The 19,259-nt window shown below is 40.9% G+C and overlaps 1 protein-coding gene and 1 long non-coding RNA gene across 6 annotated transcripts in view; one reads left to right on the top strand and one right to left on the bottom strand.

The window, feature by feature from the left end:
- The window catches only part of LOC309646618, a 139,883-nt gene that overhangs the window by 56,275 nt on the left and 64,349 nt on the right, over positions 1 to 19,259 (top strand). The gene's annotated exons all lie outside the window — the stretch shown is intronic.
- The window catches only part of RAB2A (RAB2A, member RAS oncogene family), a 76,298-nt gene continuing 69,972 nt past the window's right edge, over positions 12,934 to 19,259 (bottom strand). For 4 of the 5 annotated variants that reach the window (XM_082433100.1, XM_082433101.1, XM_082433098.1 and 1 more), the window contains 2 exons: positions 17,400 to 17,468; positions 12,934 to 15,341 (listed from right to left, as the gene is read on the bottom strand). In XM_082433100.1, coding sequence (XP_082289226.1) covers positions 15,246 to 15,341; positions 17,400 to 17,468 — 165 coding nt within the window. In that variant the 3' untranslated portion in view covers positions 12,934 to 15,245. The remainder of the gene's footprint in view (positions 15,342 to 17,399; positions 17,469 to 19,259) is intronic. The other variant, XM_082433099.1, reaches the window with a different exon arrangement.

Here is a 19,259-nt window from a genome sequence, read left to right as displayed (position 1 = left end):
TCTGGACGGTTCCCCAGTCCGGCCCTGGCTGTCCACTAAGGGAGCCGGCAGTTTTCCACCGGACCCCGATGGGGCGTGAACTAAAGCTTTAGTGCTCCAAGCATGTTGGGGTGACCAACAGCATCCACGTGACCACAGACAGCGCTGGAAATGCAGAGGCTCAGGCTGTACCCCGACCTGTGGAATCCGAACCTGCATCTGAACGGGGTCTGCGGGTTCCCTCCAACACCACCCCAGCTGAAGACCAAGCAAGAGTGTCCAGAGCTGGTGAACTGGGAACCCCCTCGGATACTGTGGGTGTCATGTGAGCATCTGTTCCCCGGGAGTGGGAAATTTGGGGGGAATAAAAAAGGAGTACTTAACCTCACGGAGCTCGACCAATACATGGAGTTAGAATTATCACCTGCGAAGTAAAAAAACAAAACAAAACAAAAAACTGGTGGGCGCGCTCGTCACCCAGTGGAGAAGGCTCACCTTTCAAATCAAAGAAATTGGAGAAGGCACCCATTTCTCAGGACTGCTGTGACAAGGAACCACGACCTTCGCAACCCGCGGGCCTCGCTTCTCTCCGGAAGCAGCAGCGCTGGTGGGCGGGGCCGCTCCTCCCCGACGCTGGGCGCATGCGCGCGGCCTAGTCCAGCCTCGCGGATGCCCGGCGGTCCTTGGCTCGCGGCCGCAGCGCTCCCATCTCCGCCGCGGGTGGCACGTGGCCTCTCCGGAGTGTCCGCCTCTTCACAGGGTGTTTTCTTCTTCTGGAAAAACCAGTCGTGTGGGATTGAGCCTCCTCTTTCCCAACTCCTGTGTGATGTCATCTGCAAAGATGTTATTTCCAAATAAGGTCACGCTCTGCCAGCCTCCAGGATGCGAAGGTGAGGAAGACCTCTTCTGGAGGGGGAGAGGGCAGAGCAGCGTGAAAGCCTCGCAGGGTGTCTTTCCAACTTCATTTCAGGACACCCCCCAGCCCCATTTCGAGTCCGTGGCCCTGTAACAAGCCCCAGCCGACAGCCTCACTTGCAACCCAGCGCCACGGGCTCTAGGACGCTGGCGGAGGGCTCCATCCTCCCATTCCGCATCGCCCCCGCCCGGCGCGGCCCCAAGGGCGCTGTAGACGGATGCGGGAAGTGTGAGATGGAGACAGCGGGAGAGCCTCGTGCTGGGGAAAGCAATTAGGAGTTTGTCACTAGAGTACAGTGACAGTGACAAGGCCCCTTAACAGTGTCACGACGCACATTTTTATTGTTGTGAGGTCCATACACCAACCTCAGGCATTTCAAACTAGAGGCGGTAAACTCACTCATCAAATGTTCGAGCGCCAAGCACGCGCAAGACCCTGTACTCAGCGCTGCGGAATTTGGGTAGTTGGCTATTAGAAACAAACAAACAAACAAACATCAAATTAAATAAATCTAGGAAATTAATCCAAGGTTGCAATTAAAATTTTTTTATTTTGCCAATTATGGGCATTTTTTAAAAAATTGCCATCATAATAGCAAGGACTTCAATTACTTTATTTAAAATTTGTATTTATTTTGAAGAGTAATATCAAAATGTACGAAGGATGACAGGGAAAAGTAAATGTCCCTCCCACAGGGACAACCACTATTTCTTGAGGAAAGACATTTTAACACTAAAGAAGTAGGAAGGACAATCTTAGAGAAAAAAAAAGAGCTTTTTCCAAAAAAGGAACAGTTTGGAAAAAAATATATATATATGTATATATTTTTCCTTTCTTTATTCATCCATTTATTTTTTACAAGTATTTTTTACACTCCTTTTATGAATGAGGCGTTGTTTTTCGTGCAGGAGACACATCAGAGAACAAAACAGTGAAAATAGCGTTCCCTGCCCTCTTGGACTTTACGATTTGGTGAAAACTGAATCTGAAATCGGGACACAGGAATCCAGGTGGATGAAGCTGAAGGAAGAGGATGCCACCGTGGCCGAGAGCCACCCGTTATCCTGCAGGCACACGAGGCACAAAGCTGGCGTGAGTTTAGAAGCAGCCCACCTGCCTTGCCCAGGACCTGTCAGAGGTCAGGCCACGAGGGCCAGTTTCATGTGTGGCTCTGAACAGACTCGAGAAACAGACTCGGACAATAGAATTTGGTTCAGGGGTGAGTAAAAATACAGGAGATGGGTGTCGAGGTGGGTGTTGGAGGGATATTATGGGGCAGAGAGGAGAATGATTTTTAATTTTTTTTTAAATTTATTTATTTATTTATTTTTGGCTGTGTTGGGTCTTTGTTTCTGTGCGAGGGCTTTCTCTAGTTGCGGCAAGCGGGGGCCACACTTCATCGCGGTGCGCGGGCCTCTCACTATCGTGGCCTCTCTTGTTGCGGAGCACAGGCTCCAGACGCGCAGGCTCAGTAGTTGTGGCTCACGGGCTTAGTTGCTCCGCGGCATGTGGGATCTTCCCAGACCAGGGCTCGAACCCGTGTCCCCTGCATTGGCAGGCGGATTCTCAACCACTGCGCCACCACGGAAGCCCGGGGATTTTTAATTTTTTGATGGAGTTTCTGCTCATGCAAAGAAACCAGCTAAATCTGCATGCTACCTTTTTCCTTCTTCAAGTATCTGGGCGTGCCTCGAACCCAGGGAGCGGTTCAGCTGTGGTAGATTACTGGGCTCTGCCTGTGGCTCTCCCAGCAGATCTGGTGGGAAGCATAAACCTCAATCTTTACACTTTTAAAAAATTAATAGACTTTTTTTTTCAGCAGTTTTAAGTTTATAGAAAAGTTTCCACGTACCTCATCAGCCATCCCCATTCCCCCATTAACATCTTGCTTTAGTGTGATAATTTGTTACAACTGATGAATGCATATTGATATACTATTATTAACTAAAGTCAGTAGTTTACATCAGGGTTCGCTCTTTGTGTTGCATTCTGTGGGTTTTGACAGATGTATAATGACATGTATCCACCGTGGTAGTGTCATATGGAATAATTTCCCTGCCCTAGAAATCCCCTGCACTGCACCTATTCATCCCTCCCTCCCCGAAACCCCTGGCAACCCATGATCTTTTTACTGCCTCTATAGATTCTGCCTTTTCCAGAATGTCATAGAGTCGGAACCATCCAGTATGTGGCACTTCAGATTGTCTTCTTTCACTTAGCATTACACATTGAAAGTTCTTCCAATGTCTCTTCATGCTTAATAGCTCATTTCTTTTAAGCATTGAATACTATTCCATTATCTAGGTGCCCCACAGTTTGTATTTCCATTAATCTATTAAAGGACATCTTGGTTGCTTCTAAGTATTGTCATTTATGAATAAAGCTGCTATAAACAGTTGTGTGCAGGGTTTTTGTGTGAACATAAGTTTTCCACTTATACAGGTAAATACTAAGGAGAGTTATTGCAGGATCATATAATCAGAGTATGTTTAACCTTTATATTTTTCTTTCAAGAAACTCTTTGTGTAAAATTTCAAATGCAAAAAAAAGAAAAAGCAGCATAACATTTTTATCTTAAAATATTATGCTGCATGCAATTTCTTTCTTGAAGTGAGTTTGTCATGACATGATTTGACATCATGACACAAAGCTAGAAATAAAATTTCCCCTCTTTAAACTCCATCAACATTTAATGACCAAGTAAAGCTTTAATCCTGGATGTTACTAAGCATTTTTATTTTTTGATAGGCAAAAATTGGCATCTCTTTGTTTCAACTTATATTTTACTGATCTTGAGGTCTTTTTATATGTTTGGAAGTAATTTGTATTTCTTCTTTTGTGAATTGTCTGTTCATGTCTTTTGCCTGTTTTTTTCTTTTAAAATAAATTTTCATTTATACAAGTAATATATTAATGTAGTATTATTATTAAGAAATTCAAATAGCATAGAAGTATATAGAATTAAAATAAGAATTCTCCATCCAGAAATTAGTTATTAAGTCCAAAGTTTGAGATGTACTCCTCTATATAATTTTCTGTGTGTGATACATATATACACATACATGTGTATATATGTATATATATATGACCGTAGTATATGTATTATGCTGCATTGCACTTTTTAACTTAACAATATGTCTTGTATATGTAGATTTATATATTATATAAATGGTTTTACTTAATAATGTCATATATATTGAATCCTGATTTTTTTTACCATTGTTTAGTGTTACATGAATTTTTTTTTCTTTTCTCTTTCTCTTTCTATTGAGTCAACATGTATATACTGCTTACTGGGCATAAAGTACTCTTGTAGTGCTTCATAAATATTAGCCCATTTCATCATCATAACAACCCCATGGAATAGGTATGGCTAATATCCCCATTTTATCAAGGAAACAGGTATAAAAAGGTGAACTAACTTGCTCAAGATCACAGCGCTAGTCAGTTGCAGAACAGATTTAAAATTTATTCTAAAATTCCCTTATCGATAGGTTTAAGTTGTTTCCAATCTTTGACTGCACTCAATATCCCAGAGACATGGCAAGATGCCTGAAGAAGGGAGGGGGAGGAAATCAGTCCAGAAAGGCTGAGAAAGTCGGAAGGAAGTACCAAGCCAGGTAGGAGAAGGAGGGCCAAGGGCACTGGATGGGCACTGGTCTGCAGAGAGCACTCATCTTTACAGTGTCTCTCAGGTGAAAGGGTGCCATGGAGCCGATCAGTGCGATCTGTCTTGGGGACAAGGCTGAAAGAGCCCGCCTCCTGGGCAGGACACCATGTGGAAAACTCGATTAGGCCACAAGCAAGGACTCCGATAGTCATTGTTTTTCAATGATTTGGATGCATTATATTATCAAGTAGCACATTCACATGATTTACTATACTTACTTGGCAAATGCCCAGTATTTGCTGAATGTTCATTTATATTGAATTGAATCAAATGCATACTGAGTGAATATCTGCTGTTTATTTTGGGCTGACATTTTATAAGTAAAACAAGAGAAAGGCTGTTTTTTAGGATAATGAACTAAGAGAAGTATAGAAGAGAAAACAAGCAGTTGAAAAATAAAAATAGATGAGAAATGAATAAAAATGAGCAGAAATCATAAAATGCCTTAGATTTGGTTAAATAAAAAGCAAAATGGGGACTTCCCTGGCGGTCCGGTGGTTAGGACTCAGCGCTCTCACTGCCGAGGGCACGGATTCAATCCCTGGTCGGGGAACCAAGATCCCACAAGCCGCGCGGTGCGGCCGAGAAAAAAAAAAAAAAGCAAATTTGAAAATGCAGAAGTAAGATTAATTTTAGATTTTTGAAAACAAACTGAGCTCCTCAAAACTCTGTTTCTGGAATGAATGCCATTATCCTAAAAGTCCTTGTTGCACAGAAAGACATGTCTTGTTCCTGGATGAGAACATTTAGTATCAAACAATGTCAGTTTTCCCCCAAGTTAAACTATACATTTAAAACAATTTTTTAAAATCCCAATAGAATTTGGGGGGTTTTGAGAGATGGTGGGTGCTAACGTAGAAACGTAGAAGTCTGTGACACAATAAAAATATCAGAAACAAGTCCAAATATGCATATAAATTTTTTTGTCTGAAATTAAAGCATTTAAATGTAATGAGGAAAAGATGAACTGCTTAATAAATGACACCGAACCTAAGGATTTTCAAGTTGCCAAAAGTATATTTTTTAAGTAAAAATTCCCATTTTTGGTAATTGAGTACAGGAAACAGGCCACTCTCAAGGTCTACTTGGAAAATAAATTGGTACATTTCTCAAGGGAAATTACATATATAAAATCTTTAACAATGTCTGTACTTTATGAACCAGTAAGTCCATTTCTAAGAATGTATTTTAAAGAAATAATTGTTGATATGCCCAAAGATTTAGTGAGAAGGAGGTGAACTGAGTGTTGATTACTGTGTCTAAATACTTATAACCCTAGCAAACAGGAGGGGGTGATAAGATAACTGATGTCACCTCCACACAGTGAAATACTATACAGCCACCAACACCATGCAGAAAATACAAGGCAACATTTACTGAACACTTACTATGTGTCAAGCAAATTTTCAAGAACTTTCCATGTGACAGCGTGTTTTCCCCTCCCCGCCACCGTATGAGGTGGGCGATCGCTCCTTCCACGTTATAGACGAGGAACCTGAACGAGGTGGTTCCATCCCTCCCTGGTCAGCGGTCCAGCCTGTATTTGAACGTGACCGCGGAGCTCCTGAGCCCGCATTCCTCCTCACTACAACTAAGGAGATTCTGTAACAACATGGCAGTAAGTGAAAGAAAGCCACGTGCACGGTGGGATGCCATTAGCGTAAAAGAATATATGCAGACGTAATCACAGAAAGAGACGGGAAAGAAAGACAGCTAGCTGTGAAATCGTTTTCTCTGGGTGCTGAGATGCCGGGTCATCTGAGCGGACGCTGTTGGTGCCCTGGTCCCCACCCTCGAGTCACCAGCTCGAGTCCTTTATTACAGGCCAAGAATTCCCTGCCTAAAGGCCCGCTCGGCGGTGTACAGGGCGGCCGGGGGGCTGAGGTCCCAGGAGCAACGCCCGCCAATGAAGGAGGGGCCCTTGGCTGCGGTGCGTCCTGCTCCGGGTCTCAGAGGGTCGCCGTGGGAACGAGGCCGGGGCACCTAGGGCAGTAACACACCCGATAACGCCCTTCGCCAGCGCCGCCCCCTCTCCCCGTTTCTGCAGGTCCTCGCTGTGCCCCTGGGACCCCCTCCCCCCCAGATCACTTGCACCCAGAACTTGTCTCAGAGTGGGCTTTGAGGGGTATCCAAACCTGGAGAGTAGTTTTACATTTTTCTTCTCTCGTTTATGTTCTCCGCTGCAAATAGATCGCATTTTAACAAGTTATAAAGGAAGACGAAGTTTTTGTTTTGTTTTTTTTGTTTTTGTTTTTTTTAAAGGAATTCACTGGACCTCTAGTCAAACAAGGTGGATTGAACACATGCATTTATCTCCTCCCCAAGACCTCAACAAACAGTACTACAGGAATAAAACGTACAAATACACAAGGACAAAGAGGATAGGAGAGGAGATTGGCAGTGTATAAAATGCCCGGGACTTCCCTGGTGGTCCAGGGGTTAAGGCTTTACCTTCCAATTAAGGGGGTATGGGTTCGATCACTTATCGGGGAGCTAAGGTCCCAAATGCCTCAGTGCCAAGAAACCAAAACATAAAACAGAAGCAATATTGTAACAAATTCAATGAAGACTTTAAAAGTGGTCCACATCAAAAAAAATGTTAAAAAAAAAAAAAAAGAAATGCCCACAACATTCTGACTTAGCAGAGGGAAGGTCTGTGAACAGTGAGCCAGTCACCCGGGAAGGGAAGCTGGAGACGTGCGGTCGGTTCCAGGCCACCGCCCAGCACTGCGGAGCTGGAGTGCCCACCTCCGTCCCTCCGGCACGGGGGCGGGAGGTTCACAGGGACGCACCAAGCGACAGGTGAGAAGCAGGACTGAGAGCTCCGGGGAGGAGCTTGTGAGACGGGGCCAGATGGGACGAGGATGGTTGTTTTTATTGTAAACCTTCTAATACTCTTCGTCTTTTTAAAAACTATGGGCAAATATCATTTTAATACTTTAAAAAAATAAAACATTGAAGTCATGCTTTTGTTATTTAAATGTAGAAAAATCAGAACCAGGTTGGCGCCAAGTACGATCAGATAATCAGACTGATTTACACACACACACACACACACACGTGTCCATTGCAGCCGTGGTCATAATAGCCAAAAGGTGGAAACCAGCCAAAAGTCCATCAGTGACTGAATGGACAAACTATGGTTTTACCCATGCGATGGAATATTATTCAGTCATAACCAGGAATGAAGTACTGATGCACATTTCAACACGTGTGAGCCTCAAAAACATTATGCTTAATGAAACAAGCCAGACACAGATGGACACATGTCGTATGATTCCATTTATATGAAATGTCCAGAATAGGTAGAACCACAGGGACAGAACACAGATTAGTGGTCACCAGGGGCTGGGTGGAGGGGTAAGGGGGAGTAACTGATGAATAGGTACGGGGTCTCTTTTGGGGCGATGATGAAAGTGTTTTGAAACTAGATAGAAGGGGTGGGTTGCACAGATGGTGAAGTACTAAAGGCTACCGAATTGTTCACTTAAAGATGCTTAATTTTGTTATGTGAATGTCAGTTCACTCTAAAAGAAAGAAAGAAGTATTCCGGTTGAGAAAGGAGTGGGAAGGCAGGAAGAATTAGGAAGCTTGGCACCACTGCACACGTCCCGTTTTCAGGGATTGCATTCTGCAGACGGCGATGCTGCCTGGTAGGACGACACACAGCCCTCAGACCGGGCAGCGTCACGGAGACCCACGCGTGCTGGGCCCACGAAGTTGTGGAGGCCCAAGTGGCAAAGGGCTCAGGTTCCAACGGGTCTTGATTAAGGAGTGAGACATTCAGAATTAGGAAGGGGCTTATTTCATGGTTGAGCTTTCCTCTAGATTTAGTAGACACAAATGAAAATAAGGAACCTGAAGGGAGCATTCTTTAAAATCTCTACGCCTAGCTTGTTCATATCATGTGGTGGTCCCCAAAGCTTCATCATAAACACAGACTAGGCTGATTATAGAGCTGAGTGCCTTCCTTTCATACTGTCTAAAATCCATAACCCATAACCACATTTGTTATGGGCTGCACTGTGTGCCTCCCCTCCCAAATTCATATGTTGAAATCTTATACCCCAGTATTGAAGAATGTGACCTCATTTGGAGATAGAATCTTTAAAGTAATCCAGTTAAAATGAGGTCATTAGGGTGGGCCCTTACCCATATGACTGGTGTCCTTATACAAAGAGGAAATTTGGATACGAAGACACACATGAAGGGACGACGATGTGAAGAGACTCAGGGACAAGATGGCCATCTACAAGCCAAGGAGAGAGGCCTAGAAGAGTCTTTCCTCACAGCCGTCAAAAGGGACCAGCCCTGCCGACACCCTGATCTTGGACTTTTAGCCTCTAGAACTGAGATAATAAATTTCTGTTGTTTAAGACCCCCAGTTTACGATACTTTGTTCTGGCAGCCCTAGCAAACTAATACAGCATTACATAATAACCCTTGCTTTTCACCCTTAAAAGGCAAATTAGTTGCATAAATGCTTCACCCATCATGTAATGGCTGGTCCCATGGAATAAATCATGGTCCTTGGAGATGGTTAAGTTTCCATAGGACAGGTCCCAGGAACAGATAGCTTTGTGGCCACAGCCCCTGACAGAGCCATCTCTGATTACAGTCCTTAGCAAATGCTTTCATAATTCTGATTGCAAAGAGGATGTTAAACTTACGTGCTTTAACACAAATCAGCACCTGCTTGAGGGAGAAGTCTGAAATGAAGTGTGGATACCTGTCCCGGCTGCGCCCAACTCACGCAGAAGTGCACGTGAAAAAAGACACAGCGGAGGGCCGACTGCAGCCAGTTCCCACGTTCTTGTAAATGTGAATTCTGTGCAGCAGCTCCTGGGGACTGGAGCGTGGCAATTTTAATGCAAAATTAATTGTCAAGTATAAGACTGCAGTGGCCTTCTCCCTAGTGACTATCTCACCCTCCAGCTAGTCGCCTTCACTCTTGTTCTCGATGCTCTGTACCTTGTTAGCAATATTCAAATGATCAAAAATGATTTCAGGGGCTTCCCTGGTGGCGCAGTGGTTGAGAATCCGCCTGCCAATGCAGGGGACACGGGTTCGAGCCCTGGCCTGGGAAGATCCCACATGCCACGGAGCAACTAAGCCCGTGAGCCACAACTACTGAGCCTGCGAGCCACAACTACTGAAGCCCAGGTGCCTAGAGCCCTGGCTCCCCAACAAGAGAAACCACCGCAATGAGAAGCCCACGCACTGCAATGAAGAGCAGCCCCCGCTCGCCACAGCTAGAGAAAGCCTGTGCGCAGCAACAAAGACCCAACACAGCCAAAAATAAATAAATAAATAAATAAATTTTAAAAAATGATTTCAGGATCTCAAACTCAAAACACAACCCCTCTTGGTCAGCTTGCACCTACCTTTTGTTTTTACTTGCTTACTTTCACAACAGGATGTCGTTGCTGAACTTGTGTTACATCTCCACTTTCATTGTCAGCATCATAATCATCATAAGATCACATTTATACACACTGACATCTGCTTCAATTTTAAACAATTCTGGGCTTAAGTAACATTAAAAATGCTATCTTTAACGTCATATAAGGAAAGTAATGTGTTGTATCTATGATTTTTCATGAAATCCCTATGTACAAAAATGTTTCATACTCTGAATAGCCTCTAGATGTGTAAATTAAATTACCTGAAGCAGGAAGATGTAAAAATATTCCTAGAGATTAACTTTGCTTCTCTCAGGATGATTTCTACATGTGCCATGCAGTGAAGCAGCTGTTACTCTCCCATAAACCCACGGCTTCAACACGACCTTTCACTGAAGGGACACAGACAACCTATCAAAAAAGGTCTTCATTCATAGGATGTAAGGGATGTATTAATTTCCTAGGGTGGCCGTAACAAAGTGCCACTGACCGGGTGACTTGAAACAGCAGGAACTTCTTCTTGCACAGCTCTGGAGGCTCGACACCAGAAGTCAAGAGGTCGGCAGGGGTGTAATCCCTGAAACCCGTGGGGGCCTCATCCTAGCGGCTGGTGGCTTGCTGGCCATCTCGGGGGCTCCCGGGTTTGAGGCTGCCTCGTCCACGTGGTCTTCTCCCTGTGTGTGTCTTCACATGGCCGTCTTCTGATAAGGACACCAGCCCTGCTCCTGTATGACTTCATCTTAACTCATTACATCTGCAACCATCTTGTTTCCAAATAAAGACAAATTCTGAGGTACAAGGGCTTAGAACTTAAGCATGCATATTTTTTGGGGGGCTGGCGGGGAGCACAAGTCAATCCACGGAAAGGGGAGAGGGTAGACTTCACATATTCAAGTTCTGAGGGCAACTCGTAAGGCAGCATTTTTGATTGATGGAGACAAAATCTTAATTTACAAGGAAGTACATACAACACAGGCACAGTTTAAAGAATTATAAAGCAAGTATCCACGTAACCCCCATTTAGGTCAAGAAACAGAACACATAGCAGAGAAGCCCCCCGTGTGCCCCTCCCTCATCAAAACCGCCTCCAGGACCCAGCCAGCACCCCACATTACATTCAGTTGTCATGTCTGTCTGTGTTCCTTATTCTTTATCTTTCACAACCTTGGTATTTTTGAAGAGCACTGGCCACTTACTTTGTAGGATTTTCCTCAATTTGGGTTCGTCTGAGGTTTCCCAATGACTAGGTTGACGTTATACATTTTGGGCAAGAATTCCACAGAACTGTGCAGTGTGGTAATGTCACTTTTTAATACTATAGGTAGGTTCAATCATTCGTTTTTATTTCATTTTGAGTTCCTGGCACATCATGGTCGATTTTAATTATTTTCAGAGTATGTGAAACATTACTATAGTTTTGAGTTAAACGAAACTGTATATTGAAAGGTGCTACTCGTCCCGACTCTGTACTCACCCCCTGTAGGTAACCAGTCTCATTAGTTTCTAGTTTATTCTTCTTGTGTTTCTTTTGCACAGGTGAGCAGATACATGTATATTTTCGTCTCCTGCCTTCCTTATTAAATGAGCGATGGTGAACTGTAGACATGCTTGCATTTTGCTTTTCTCATTTTGCTTAACAATATATCCTGGAAATCATGACATCAGTACATAGAGCTCTTCCACATACTTTTTACACCCGTGTAGGACTACATTGTGTGACGTACCAGCTTACTGAATCACTCCTATGTAAAGACATTGAGGTCATTTTCAATTATTTTGCAATTACAGCCAATGCTGCAGTGAGCAACCTTGAGCACATGTGCTTTCGCATTGTTGGAGGGTATCATCAGGTTATTTTCCTAGAAGTGGGAAGGCTGGGTCAGCAGGTAAGTATCTCCTGGTTCTATTAGGTATTGTGAGTTCCTCTCCAGAAAGCTAATACCAGTCTGCACTTCCACCAGCAACATATGAGACATTTCACCAACAGAATGTGTTGTCATAGTTGTATTAAACTTCTTCCAATATCATAGTTGAGAAATGGCATCTCAGTTTTAATTTGCATTTCTAATTGTCTGAATTTTAAACCATATTTTAGGGACACTTTTACTTCTTTTTTTGGTGAGCTGTCTTTTTCCACGTTTCCTACCAGGTTTTTGGTCCTTTGTCCTTCAATTTTTAAGAGCTGGCCTGATGATTTTCTAAACCTAATGAACACTGAATATATACACGTGCACCTTAAAGTTTCCCATCATGACTTCAACCAAGTAAGTAGTGTTATCCAGTATATACCAATGCAACACGAGATACTCTACTTATGGGGTTAGGCTCTATTCTCATTTGAACGCTGAAGCACATGTGAACTCTAAGAAACACAGGTAGATACGTTCATGCATTTGTATAGTCAGTTACTTATTATGGAACAGGGTTATCTTTTTGATTATGGGTATTTTTGGTATTAATTTTTAGCTCACATAGTCAAACCCTGTGCTGCCAACCTTAGTACTGAGCTTAGATGGAGCTTCACTACCTATGAGGGAATAAATGTTTAATGTGTTCCAAACACAAATAATTTGAGAGATTAGACACATTTTGGTATCATATACATTCCTACTATCTTGACTATTAGAACTATTAGAACTAGGGACTATTTTCCTGTTAACAGGCTATGTTAAAATTAAAAACATAACCTATAATGGAAAAGAATTAAAAAAGAACATATATACATATATATGTATAACCGAATCACTTTGCTGTATACCTGAAACTAACACAATACTGTAAATCAACTATACTTCAATAAAAAATTAAAAACTGTGTAGGAAGATACAGTTTTCGCTCTCATGTATTGTTTGAATTGTACATCTAATTATACACTACTCGTTCAAAAATTTGGTCTTAATCCAGTTTTGTTAAATCCAGAAGGCAAATTATAACACTATATTTATGAAGATTACAACTTTGGAATGTTACATGTTGAGACATTAAAAGTTTTATTTATTTTTTAGTGACTGATTTTCTAGCTCTTAAAACATGTCCATAGGGTGCTACCAAAATTGACCAAAGATCATTTAAAGACTTAATTACCTTATTAAAGGGTTCGGTTCCAGGGTCCACTATTACATTATTTGTGACAAGGGTAATAGAACAGCAGAGTAGAAACCAGACAGTAACAGTGTTTTGTCCACTGACGTAAAGGATTCATCACCTTTGTTCCTTAATGGCAGAAGAAATTTGTAGAGAAAGTGGTGACAACTACGGAGAAGTCCTCTACCCGCCCCTGTGGCCCAAAGCCGAGGCAGGTTAAGGCTGCTGTGCAGGGGCTGCATTTGAGGGCTCCAGCTCTTCTTAGGTTATTAAAATACATGTGCTTGGTTGTTGTTTGTTTTTCCCATGACTTTCTCTTCTTACACTTGATTTATAAAAGAATTAGAGGAGACAGCATGGAAAAGAAACACATCAAGTTTCTGGAAAAATTAACAGCAGTTTAAAAGTTAACAGTTCCCAAAGAATCATCCTCTTGCTGGTACAGAGCAGAACAAGTCCTAGTTGTCTTAACTTGTCCTACTCACCACTAATGAGAGTGAATGGTAAGATCAGTGAATTTGATAAGACCACTTTAAGGAAAAAAAAAGTTTAAAATAAAAATACTCAAGAAACTCGATTTCCCCTCACCTTTCCCTCTGCCCTCTAGGAGCTAGTTAAAGCAAAAAACGAAGATAGCATTGGGTGACTTCCCAAAAGAGTAATGTCAAAGCTTTGACAGAGCACTGCTGAATCTTCAGGAAAGACCGGTAGAAAGCTGAAGTCAGCGAGTGGATTGAAAGTAGTTAGTTTCATACTTAAAATACTTGCGTACATCATCAATAACAAAAAGAATTTCAATACGGTAAAAAGATTTTTATCACATTCTAGCAAAATTTTTAAAAAGGGTAGTGTTAAACATCCTGACCCTTTAAAAAAAATGTGCTTTAATACATGTAAAAGCTGTGGGTGGACTGAAAAATTACATTCTTAAAAAATGATGTGGTCATTAAAAAAAAAAGAACACTTTTATACATAGGATTTTATTTTGCACGGCTGTAACAACTTCATTATAGTCCAAGGGAGAAAAAGAAAAAGAAGGATAAAACCACCACACTGAGCAAATTACTAAAGCTTTTCTACTTTTAACAGGATTTTCCATCTGGTAGATTTATTGTCATATCCCCTTCAAAACAGACAAGATGCTCACCATATTTTAAAGATTATAGGTTGCCACTGAAAGAAAAATTTTACACAGTCACTGTACATCAAGGTTGAAAAACTGTCCTGCGTGAAAAATATATTTAGAAATCATGTGAATAAAAGAAAAAGAAAACATTATTGTGTTCAAGGAAAGATTAAAGTCCTCATAATGTGCCGTCTAAATGTGGACACTCATTCCTCCCGGAGCCGCTCAGGCAGAGGGAGTTCTTTCTTCTGCCCACCTCACTCATTATACTGTGTTTTTACCCAACAGTATGCATTAAGGCAAACAAATCCTTTTCTGAAGAGGTCTTAAAGAAACTGTGGACAAACAGCAAACTTTTGGCATTAAAACAGGTTAACACATACATAGCCTTTAGAATGTACATTAAGCATATTTCTCTCGGACTAGTGACAAGAAAAAGATGAACATGCTTGTTAACAATGTCAAAAAGTTTAAAATTCAGTGTCCAAGCAATTCCTAACGATGCTTCTGTAGCTTTAAGCTCTAAACAGTATAGAATTTATGCAAATGCATTAAAGAATTCAAGCTTGGCAAATTACACCCAAGCAGGTTATTAAACTATATATACAGAAAGTAAATGATAAATACAGAATTAAAAGAGTCCTTCGGTTTTCCTTATAGCCTTGAAAATTGACAAACTTTTGAGGACAGTTCTATAATATTAAACATTAGGTAACCACAGGTGTGGGGAAACCTAACTACACAAACCGATTTAAAATACTCAAGATGACTTTGTAGTGTTCAATACAATTCAGTTCGTAGGTAAGGGCACAAGACAACATTTAACAAAAATAATCACATCAATTGACCTAGAAATCAAATGCAAATAGATATGAATACAATCTCCAAAATCTGTCTTTTTAAGTGAACATTAACCATTTATTCAAAGTTATACAAGAATCTGAAGGATTAAAGTCTTCTTCTGTGACATAAAGCCATTTGGAAGTTTCATGTCTCAGCTGAGCAGGAGGAGAGGGTGAAAGAGTAGGTGAGGAGCCCCTTCTGGGCAGCGAGACAGTAAAAGCAGACTCAACAGCAGCCCCCACCGGCCTGCTGTCCTCCCTGACTGCCTGCGTGCGTGGCGTTAGTAGCAGCGTGCTGAGGGCCAATTTTAATGCCATTTGCCTGAAATGAAAGACAGAAGGATAATAAATGTAACTGGAGCCAACCAGACAGTATAATTTAAATTTAAGAAATCCTTTGGTTTCTTAGTGGCACAATCTTACCAAACAACTAAAAAAAAAAAGAAAAAAAAAATGCTAAGCAGATTTTTACAACAATTAAAACAGTATCTCTCAGGGGATGTTCCTTCCTTTTAAAATAATACTTGTGGAAATATTCCTGCAAACAATTCCTTATCATACCAGGTACTGCGTTAATAGAAACTGGAGTGCTGCTTTTAAGGGAATTCTCACAATGGAGAGATTGTTTAAAACGTAATCTTTAAAAGAGAAAAACATGCAAAGCCTATGCTCCTCTAATACAACGTACAATCTTTCCTCTAGACAGCGTTTCTGTTCCATGTTGAATCAGCTGTACAGGCTAAGGGCATATGAGCGTTCTGTGTCATCAATAATTTCTATGATCCCCAAAGACATGGCAGCTTGCCAAGAACCCACACACAGAGTGGTTCTTTCATTCATCAAACTCACACTCATGTCTCAACCCTCACTCCCTCAAGTGGATTTTACCTAAAAATACAACACTCTGAGAAAAGTAATACAGTAGCTTCAGAAATTAAGCTCTTAAGGAAACTTTACGTCACAGTAAATCTCAGATTTATAGTGCTTGGCAGTTGTTCTGCAACAGTAGTAGCCTTGGGGTTTCTGGCACTAGCTCAGTATTGACAGCAGCTGATGTGGTTTCTTTTCGCTCTTTTGACTCCTCTTTAATAAAAAGCATGCCCTATGGCTCATTGGTTTTGCCCCCTCTGGGCTGGTAGCAACTTCTTGAGGAATCAAGAAGTCAGACTTGGCATTAGGCCAAATAAATTGCACGGCCTGTTGGCTCCTGACAGCACATTACAATCAAAGCCACGCCAGGCACAGTAAAGCAGTCAGCTACTATATGAAACCAGACAGAGACAATGAACATGCCCTTCACAGAGACGCCCAATTACTGTTCAATTTATATGGCATTAGTCTCTGAATGGTGTCGCCTTTAAATTAACTCAAGATCTATTGCCATATAAGCCTGGAAAATATGGGTTAGAAACTTTATCACTACAAATTAAAAGAAACTGGAAAATCAAACACTTTTTGGAAACCTTAGGCAAACTGTTGTTTGTTTTAGCAAAGAATATTGAGGCAGATAATAAAGAGGCTCTCTTGAAAATGCCAAGAGATGCACACACAATGTCTTCCTAACACGGTGCTTCCTCACTGCACCTGGGGGAGGAATAAGGGTTTTTCTCTTGGAAGCAAGAAGTCTTATTATAGAATGGCAGAAACATTTATGTAAAAGTAAATAATATGCTCTTATCCACATAAAAATTCTGAAATAAATAAGGACAAATGCATAGTGGCGATTTAGGTCAAAATGAATGGCCTTTGGTAAACACTCTGAATTATTTGCTTCAAAGTTACATTTTATCCTACTCATGTTGATCAAAACCGGCTCAAAATAATTTTACAAAAAAAAAGGAAAAGAAAAGAAACCCACAAAAACAAACAAAACAGCTAGTGCCAACTGCCAATTACATATATTAACTCAGTCTCCTGAAAACATGCTATGCTGAACTGGGAGTAATTTCCAAACTGGACATTTCCCTGTTCCGCACCAGACAACAGAGAGAGCATCTTGCATTAGTTAACATCGCACACACATTTACACACTAGAAAATTATTCCCAAAGCAGATGACACCATATGGATGTGGTAGATGAAAGTGGATTTTCTTCTCTCTTTGGAGGATTTATATTATTTTGCATTGCTTGCAATAAATGGATAGGGTCACTTACTTTAATCCGTTTTCATAGATAAAGTGATGCTTCACTAGAACATAAACATTTAGCTATTATACAACATATAAGAAATTTTCAATGAGATGATTATAAACTAATGTGTTAACTGACATCACAGATCCATTTTAGGAATTTTAAAAAATAGAAATCTTGAATCCAAGTAATTAAAATTCAATTCTAAATTAATTAGCCAATAATATTTATATATGTATATATATATACCTCATTATTAATGTCAAAGACTCCTTCTTGGATTTTTTCATAAATTTCTTTTGCTGTATTAATAAATGCCTGAAATATAAGGTAGGGAAATTGGTTCAAATTATTTAAAACCACACAGTAAGAGAACATTATATAAAAAGCTCTATAAAATATTACAATGCTCAACATAAGAAAATCAACCAATGGAACACACCATATTAATAGAATAAAGGACAAAAACCACATGATCATTTTAATAGGTGCAGAAAAAGCATTTGACAAAATCCAACATGTTTTCACAATAAAAGCATTCAACAAACTAGAAATAGAAGGGAACTTCCTCAACCTGATAAACAGCATCTAAGAAAACCCACAGCCTATATCATACCCAGTGGTGAAATCTGAAAGCCTTCCCCCTAAGATCATGAACAAGACACGGACGTGTGGGAACTAACGCTAGTAGCAGCAATAGCCAAAAGTGGAAACAACACAAATGTTCACCAACTGAAGAATGAAAACCAAAATGTGGTATAACCATACAATGGAATACTATTCAGCCATGAAAAAATGAAGTACTGATTCATGCGACAATGAGGATGAACCTTGCTAATAAGTAAAATAAGCCAGACATGAAAGACCACATATAGTTCAATTCCATTTATATGAAATGTCCAGAAGAGGTCAATCCACAGAGGGAAAATAATTACTGGTTGCCAGGGGTTAGGGGAAGGAAGGAATGGAGTGATGAAGATGTTCTGGAAGACAGTGGAGATGGTCGCACAACTCTGTGAATATACTAAAACCCATGGAATTGAACCCCTTAAAAAAGGGTGAATTTTATGGTATGTGAATTATATCTCAAAAGAAAAAATTCATGACTGGAGAAGGGGAGACCATAACATAAGAACAGCACACCTGAGAAAAACATGTCAATTAGATAAGCTGCACAGATGTCCATGTTGAAACTAGCTTACTTCTGGAGACCACCGTTCCATACAGGATCCTTTTTCCCAGACAATGTATTACTCAACATACAGTTTGGTGGGGTGGGGGGGGGATAATCAAAGGGTGCTTATGATAAAGAGATAAAGGCAACTCAACTTCTATGCCATGTTGAATAAAGTTTCACCCTTTTCCCATAGAGTGTACTACTAAATGACAAGAAATTAGCATTAGAACATTGTAACCAAATTAAGCCTCTAAATACCAAAATTAATCCAAAAGCATTCTGTATTTATGTAAGATATTAAGATATTTTACACATTATTGCCAATGTTACAGAAGGTGTATACAAACTCAGGTTCTAAACTATCAGATTTGAGAGATAATAGTATTAATATTATATTCAATTAGCATTCTATAAAAATTCGTAAAAGAAGGCTGTTCTCCACTACTACTGATACAGACTTAATTCAAAATTTAAAAAGTAAACAGGTTAATGGAGAGGAACACATCATATCTTTCGTCTTTTCTACACTGGAAATATCTGACTGCTGAACCTGCCACCAGACTTTTGTTTCCTAATTAACAGGACTGATATGTTTTCACCTTTAAAGGCCTTACAGCTCCCCAGAGTAATCAATCTACTGCAGCTCAATTACTGCACCAAGAACACACCAGTCAGTGCAGGGGGTGTGAGCGACAGCGGCAGGGGCGCAGAGGAATGAATATGCATCAACTCTAAGTGGCTGATCGAACCATCAGAGAGGGTCACGAGAACTTGCAGCGAAATAATGAGAAGAATTAATCACTGCAGATTCACAAGGCACTTCGGAAGCCAGTGTGCTTTTCCAGTGTGTGCTGGAGCTCAAGTGAAGGAGAAACTGGCTGTCAGCCAACTATGAATTGATTCACATTCCTCAAAATGGAGGTTATGCTTAT

Source organism: Balaenoptera physalus (assembly GCF_965194825.1).
Source record: "Balaenoptera physalus genome assembly, chromosome: 17".
Lineage (NCBI taxonomy): Eukaryota > Metazoa > Chordata > Mammalia > Artiodactyla > Balaenopteridae > Balaenoptera > Balaenoptera physalus.
Note: the sequence above shows the minus strand (reverse complement) of the source record. Positions and strands in the feature narration are given on the sequence as shown.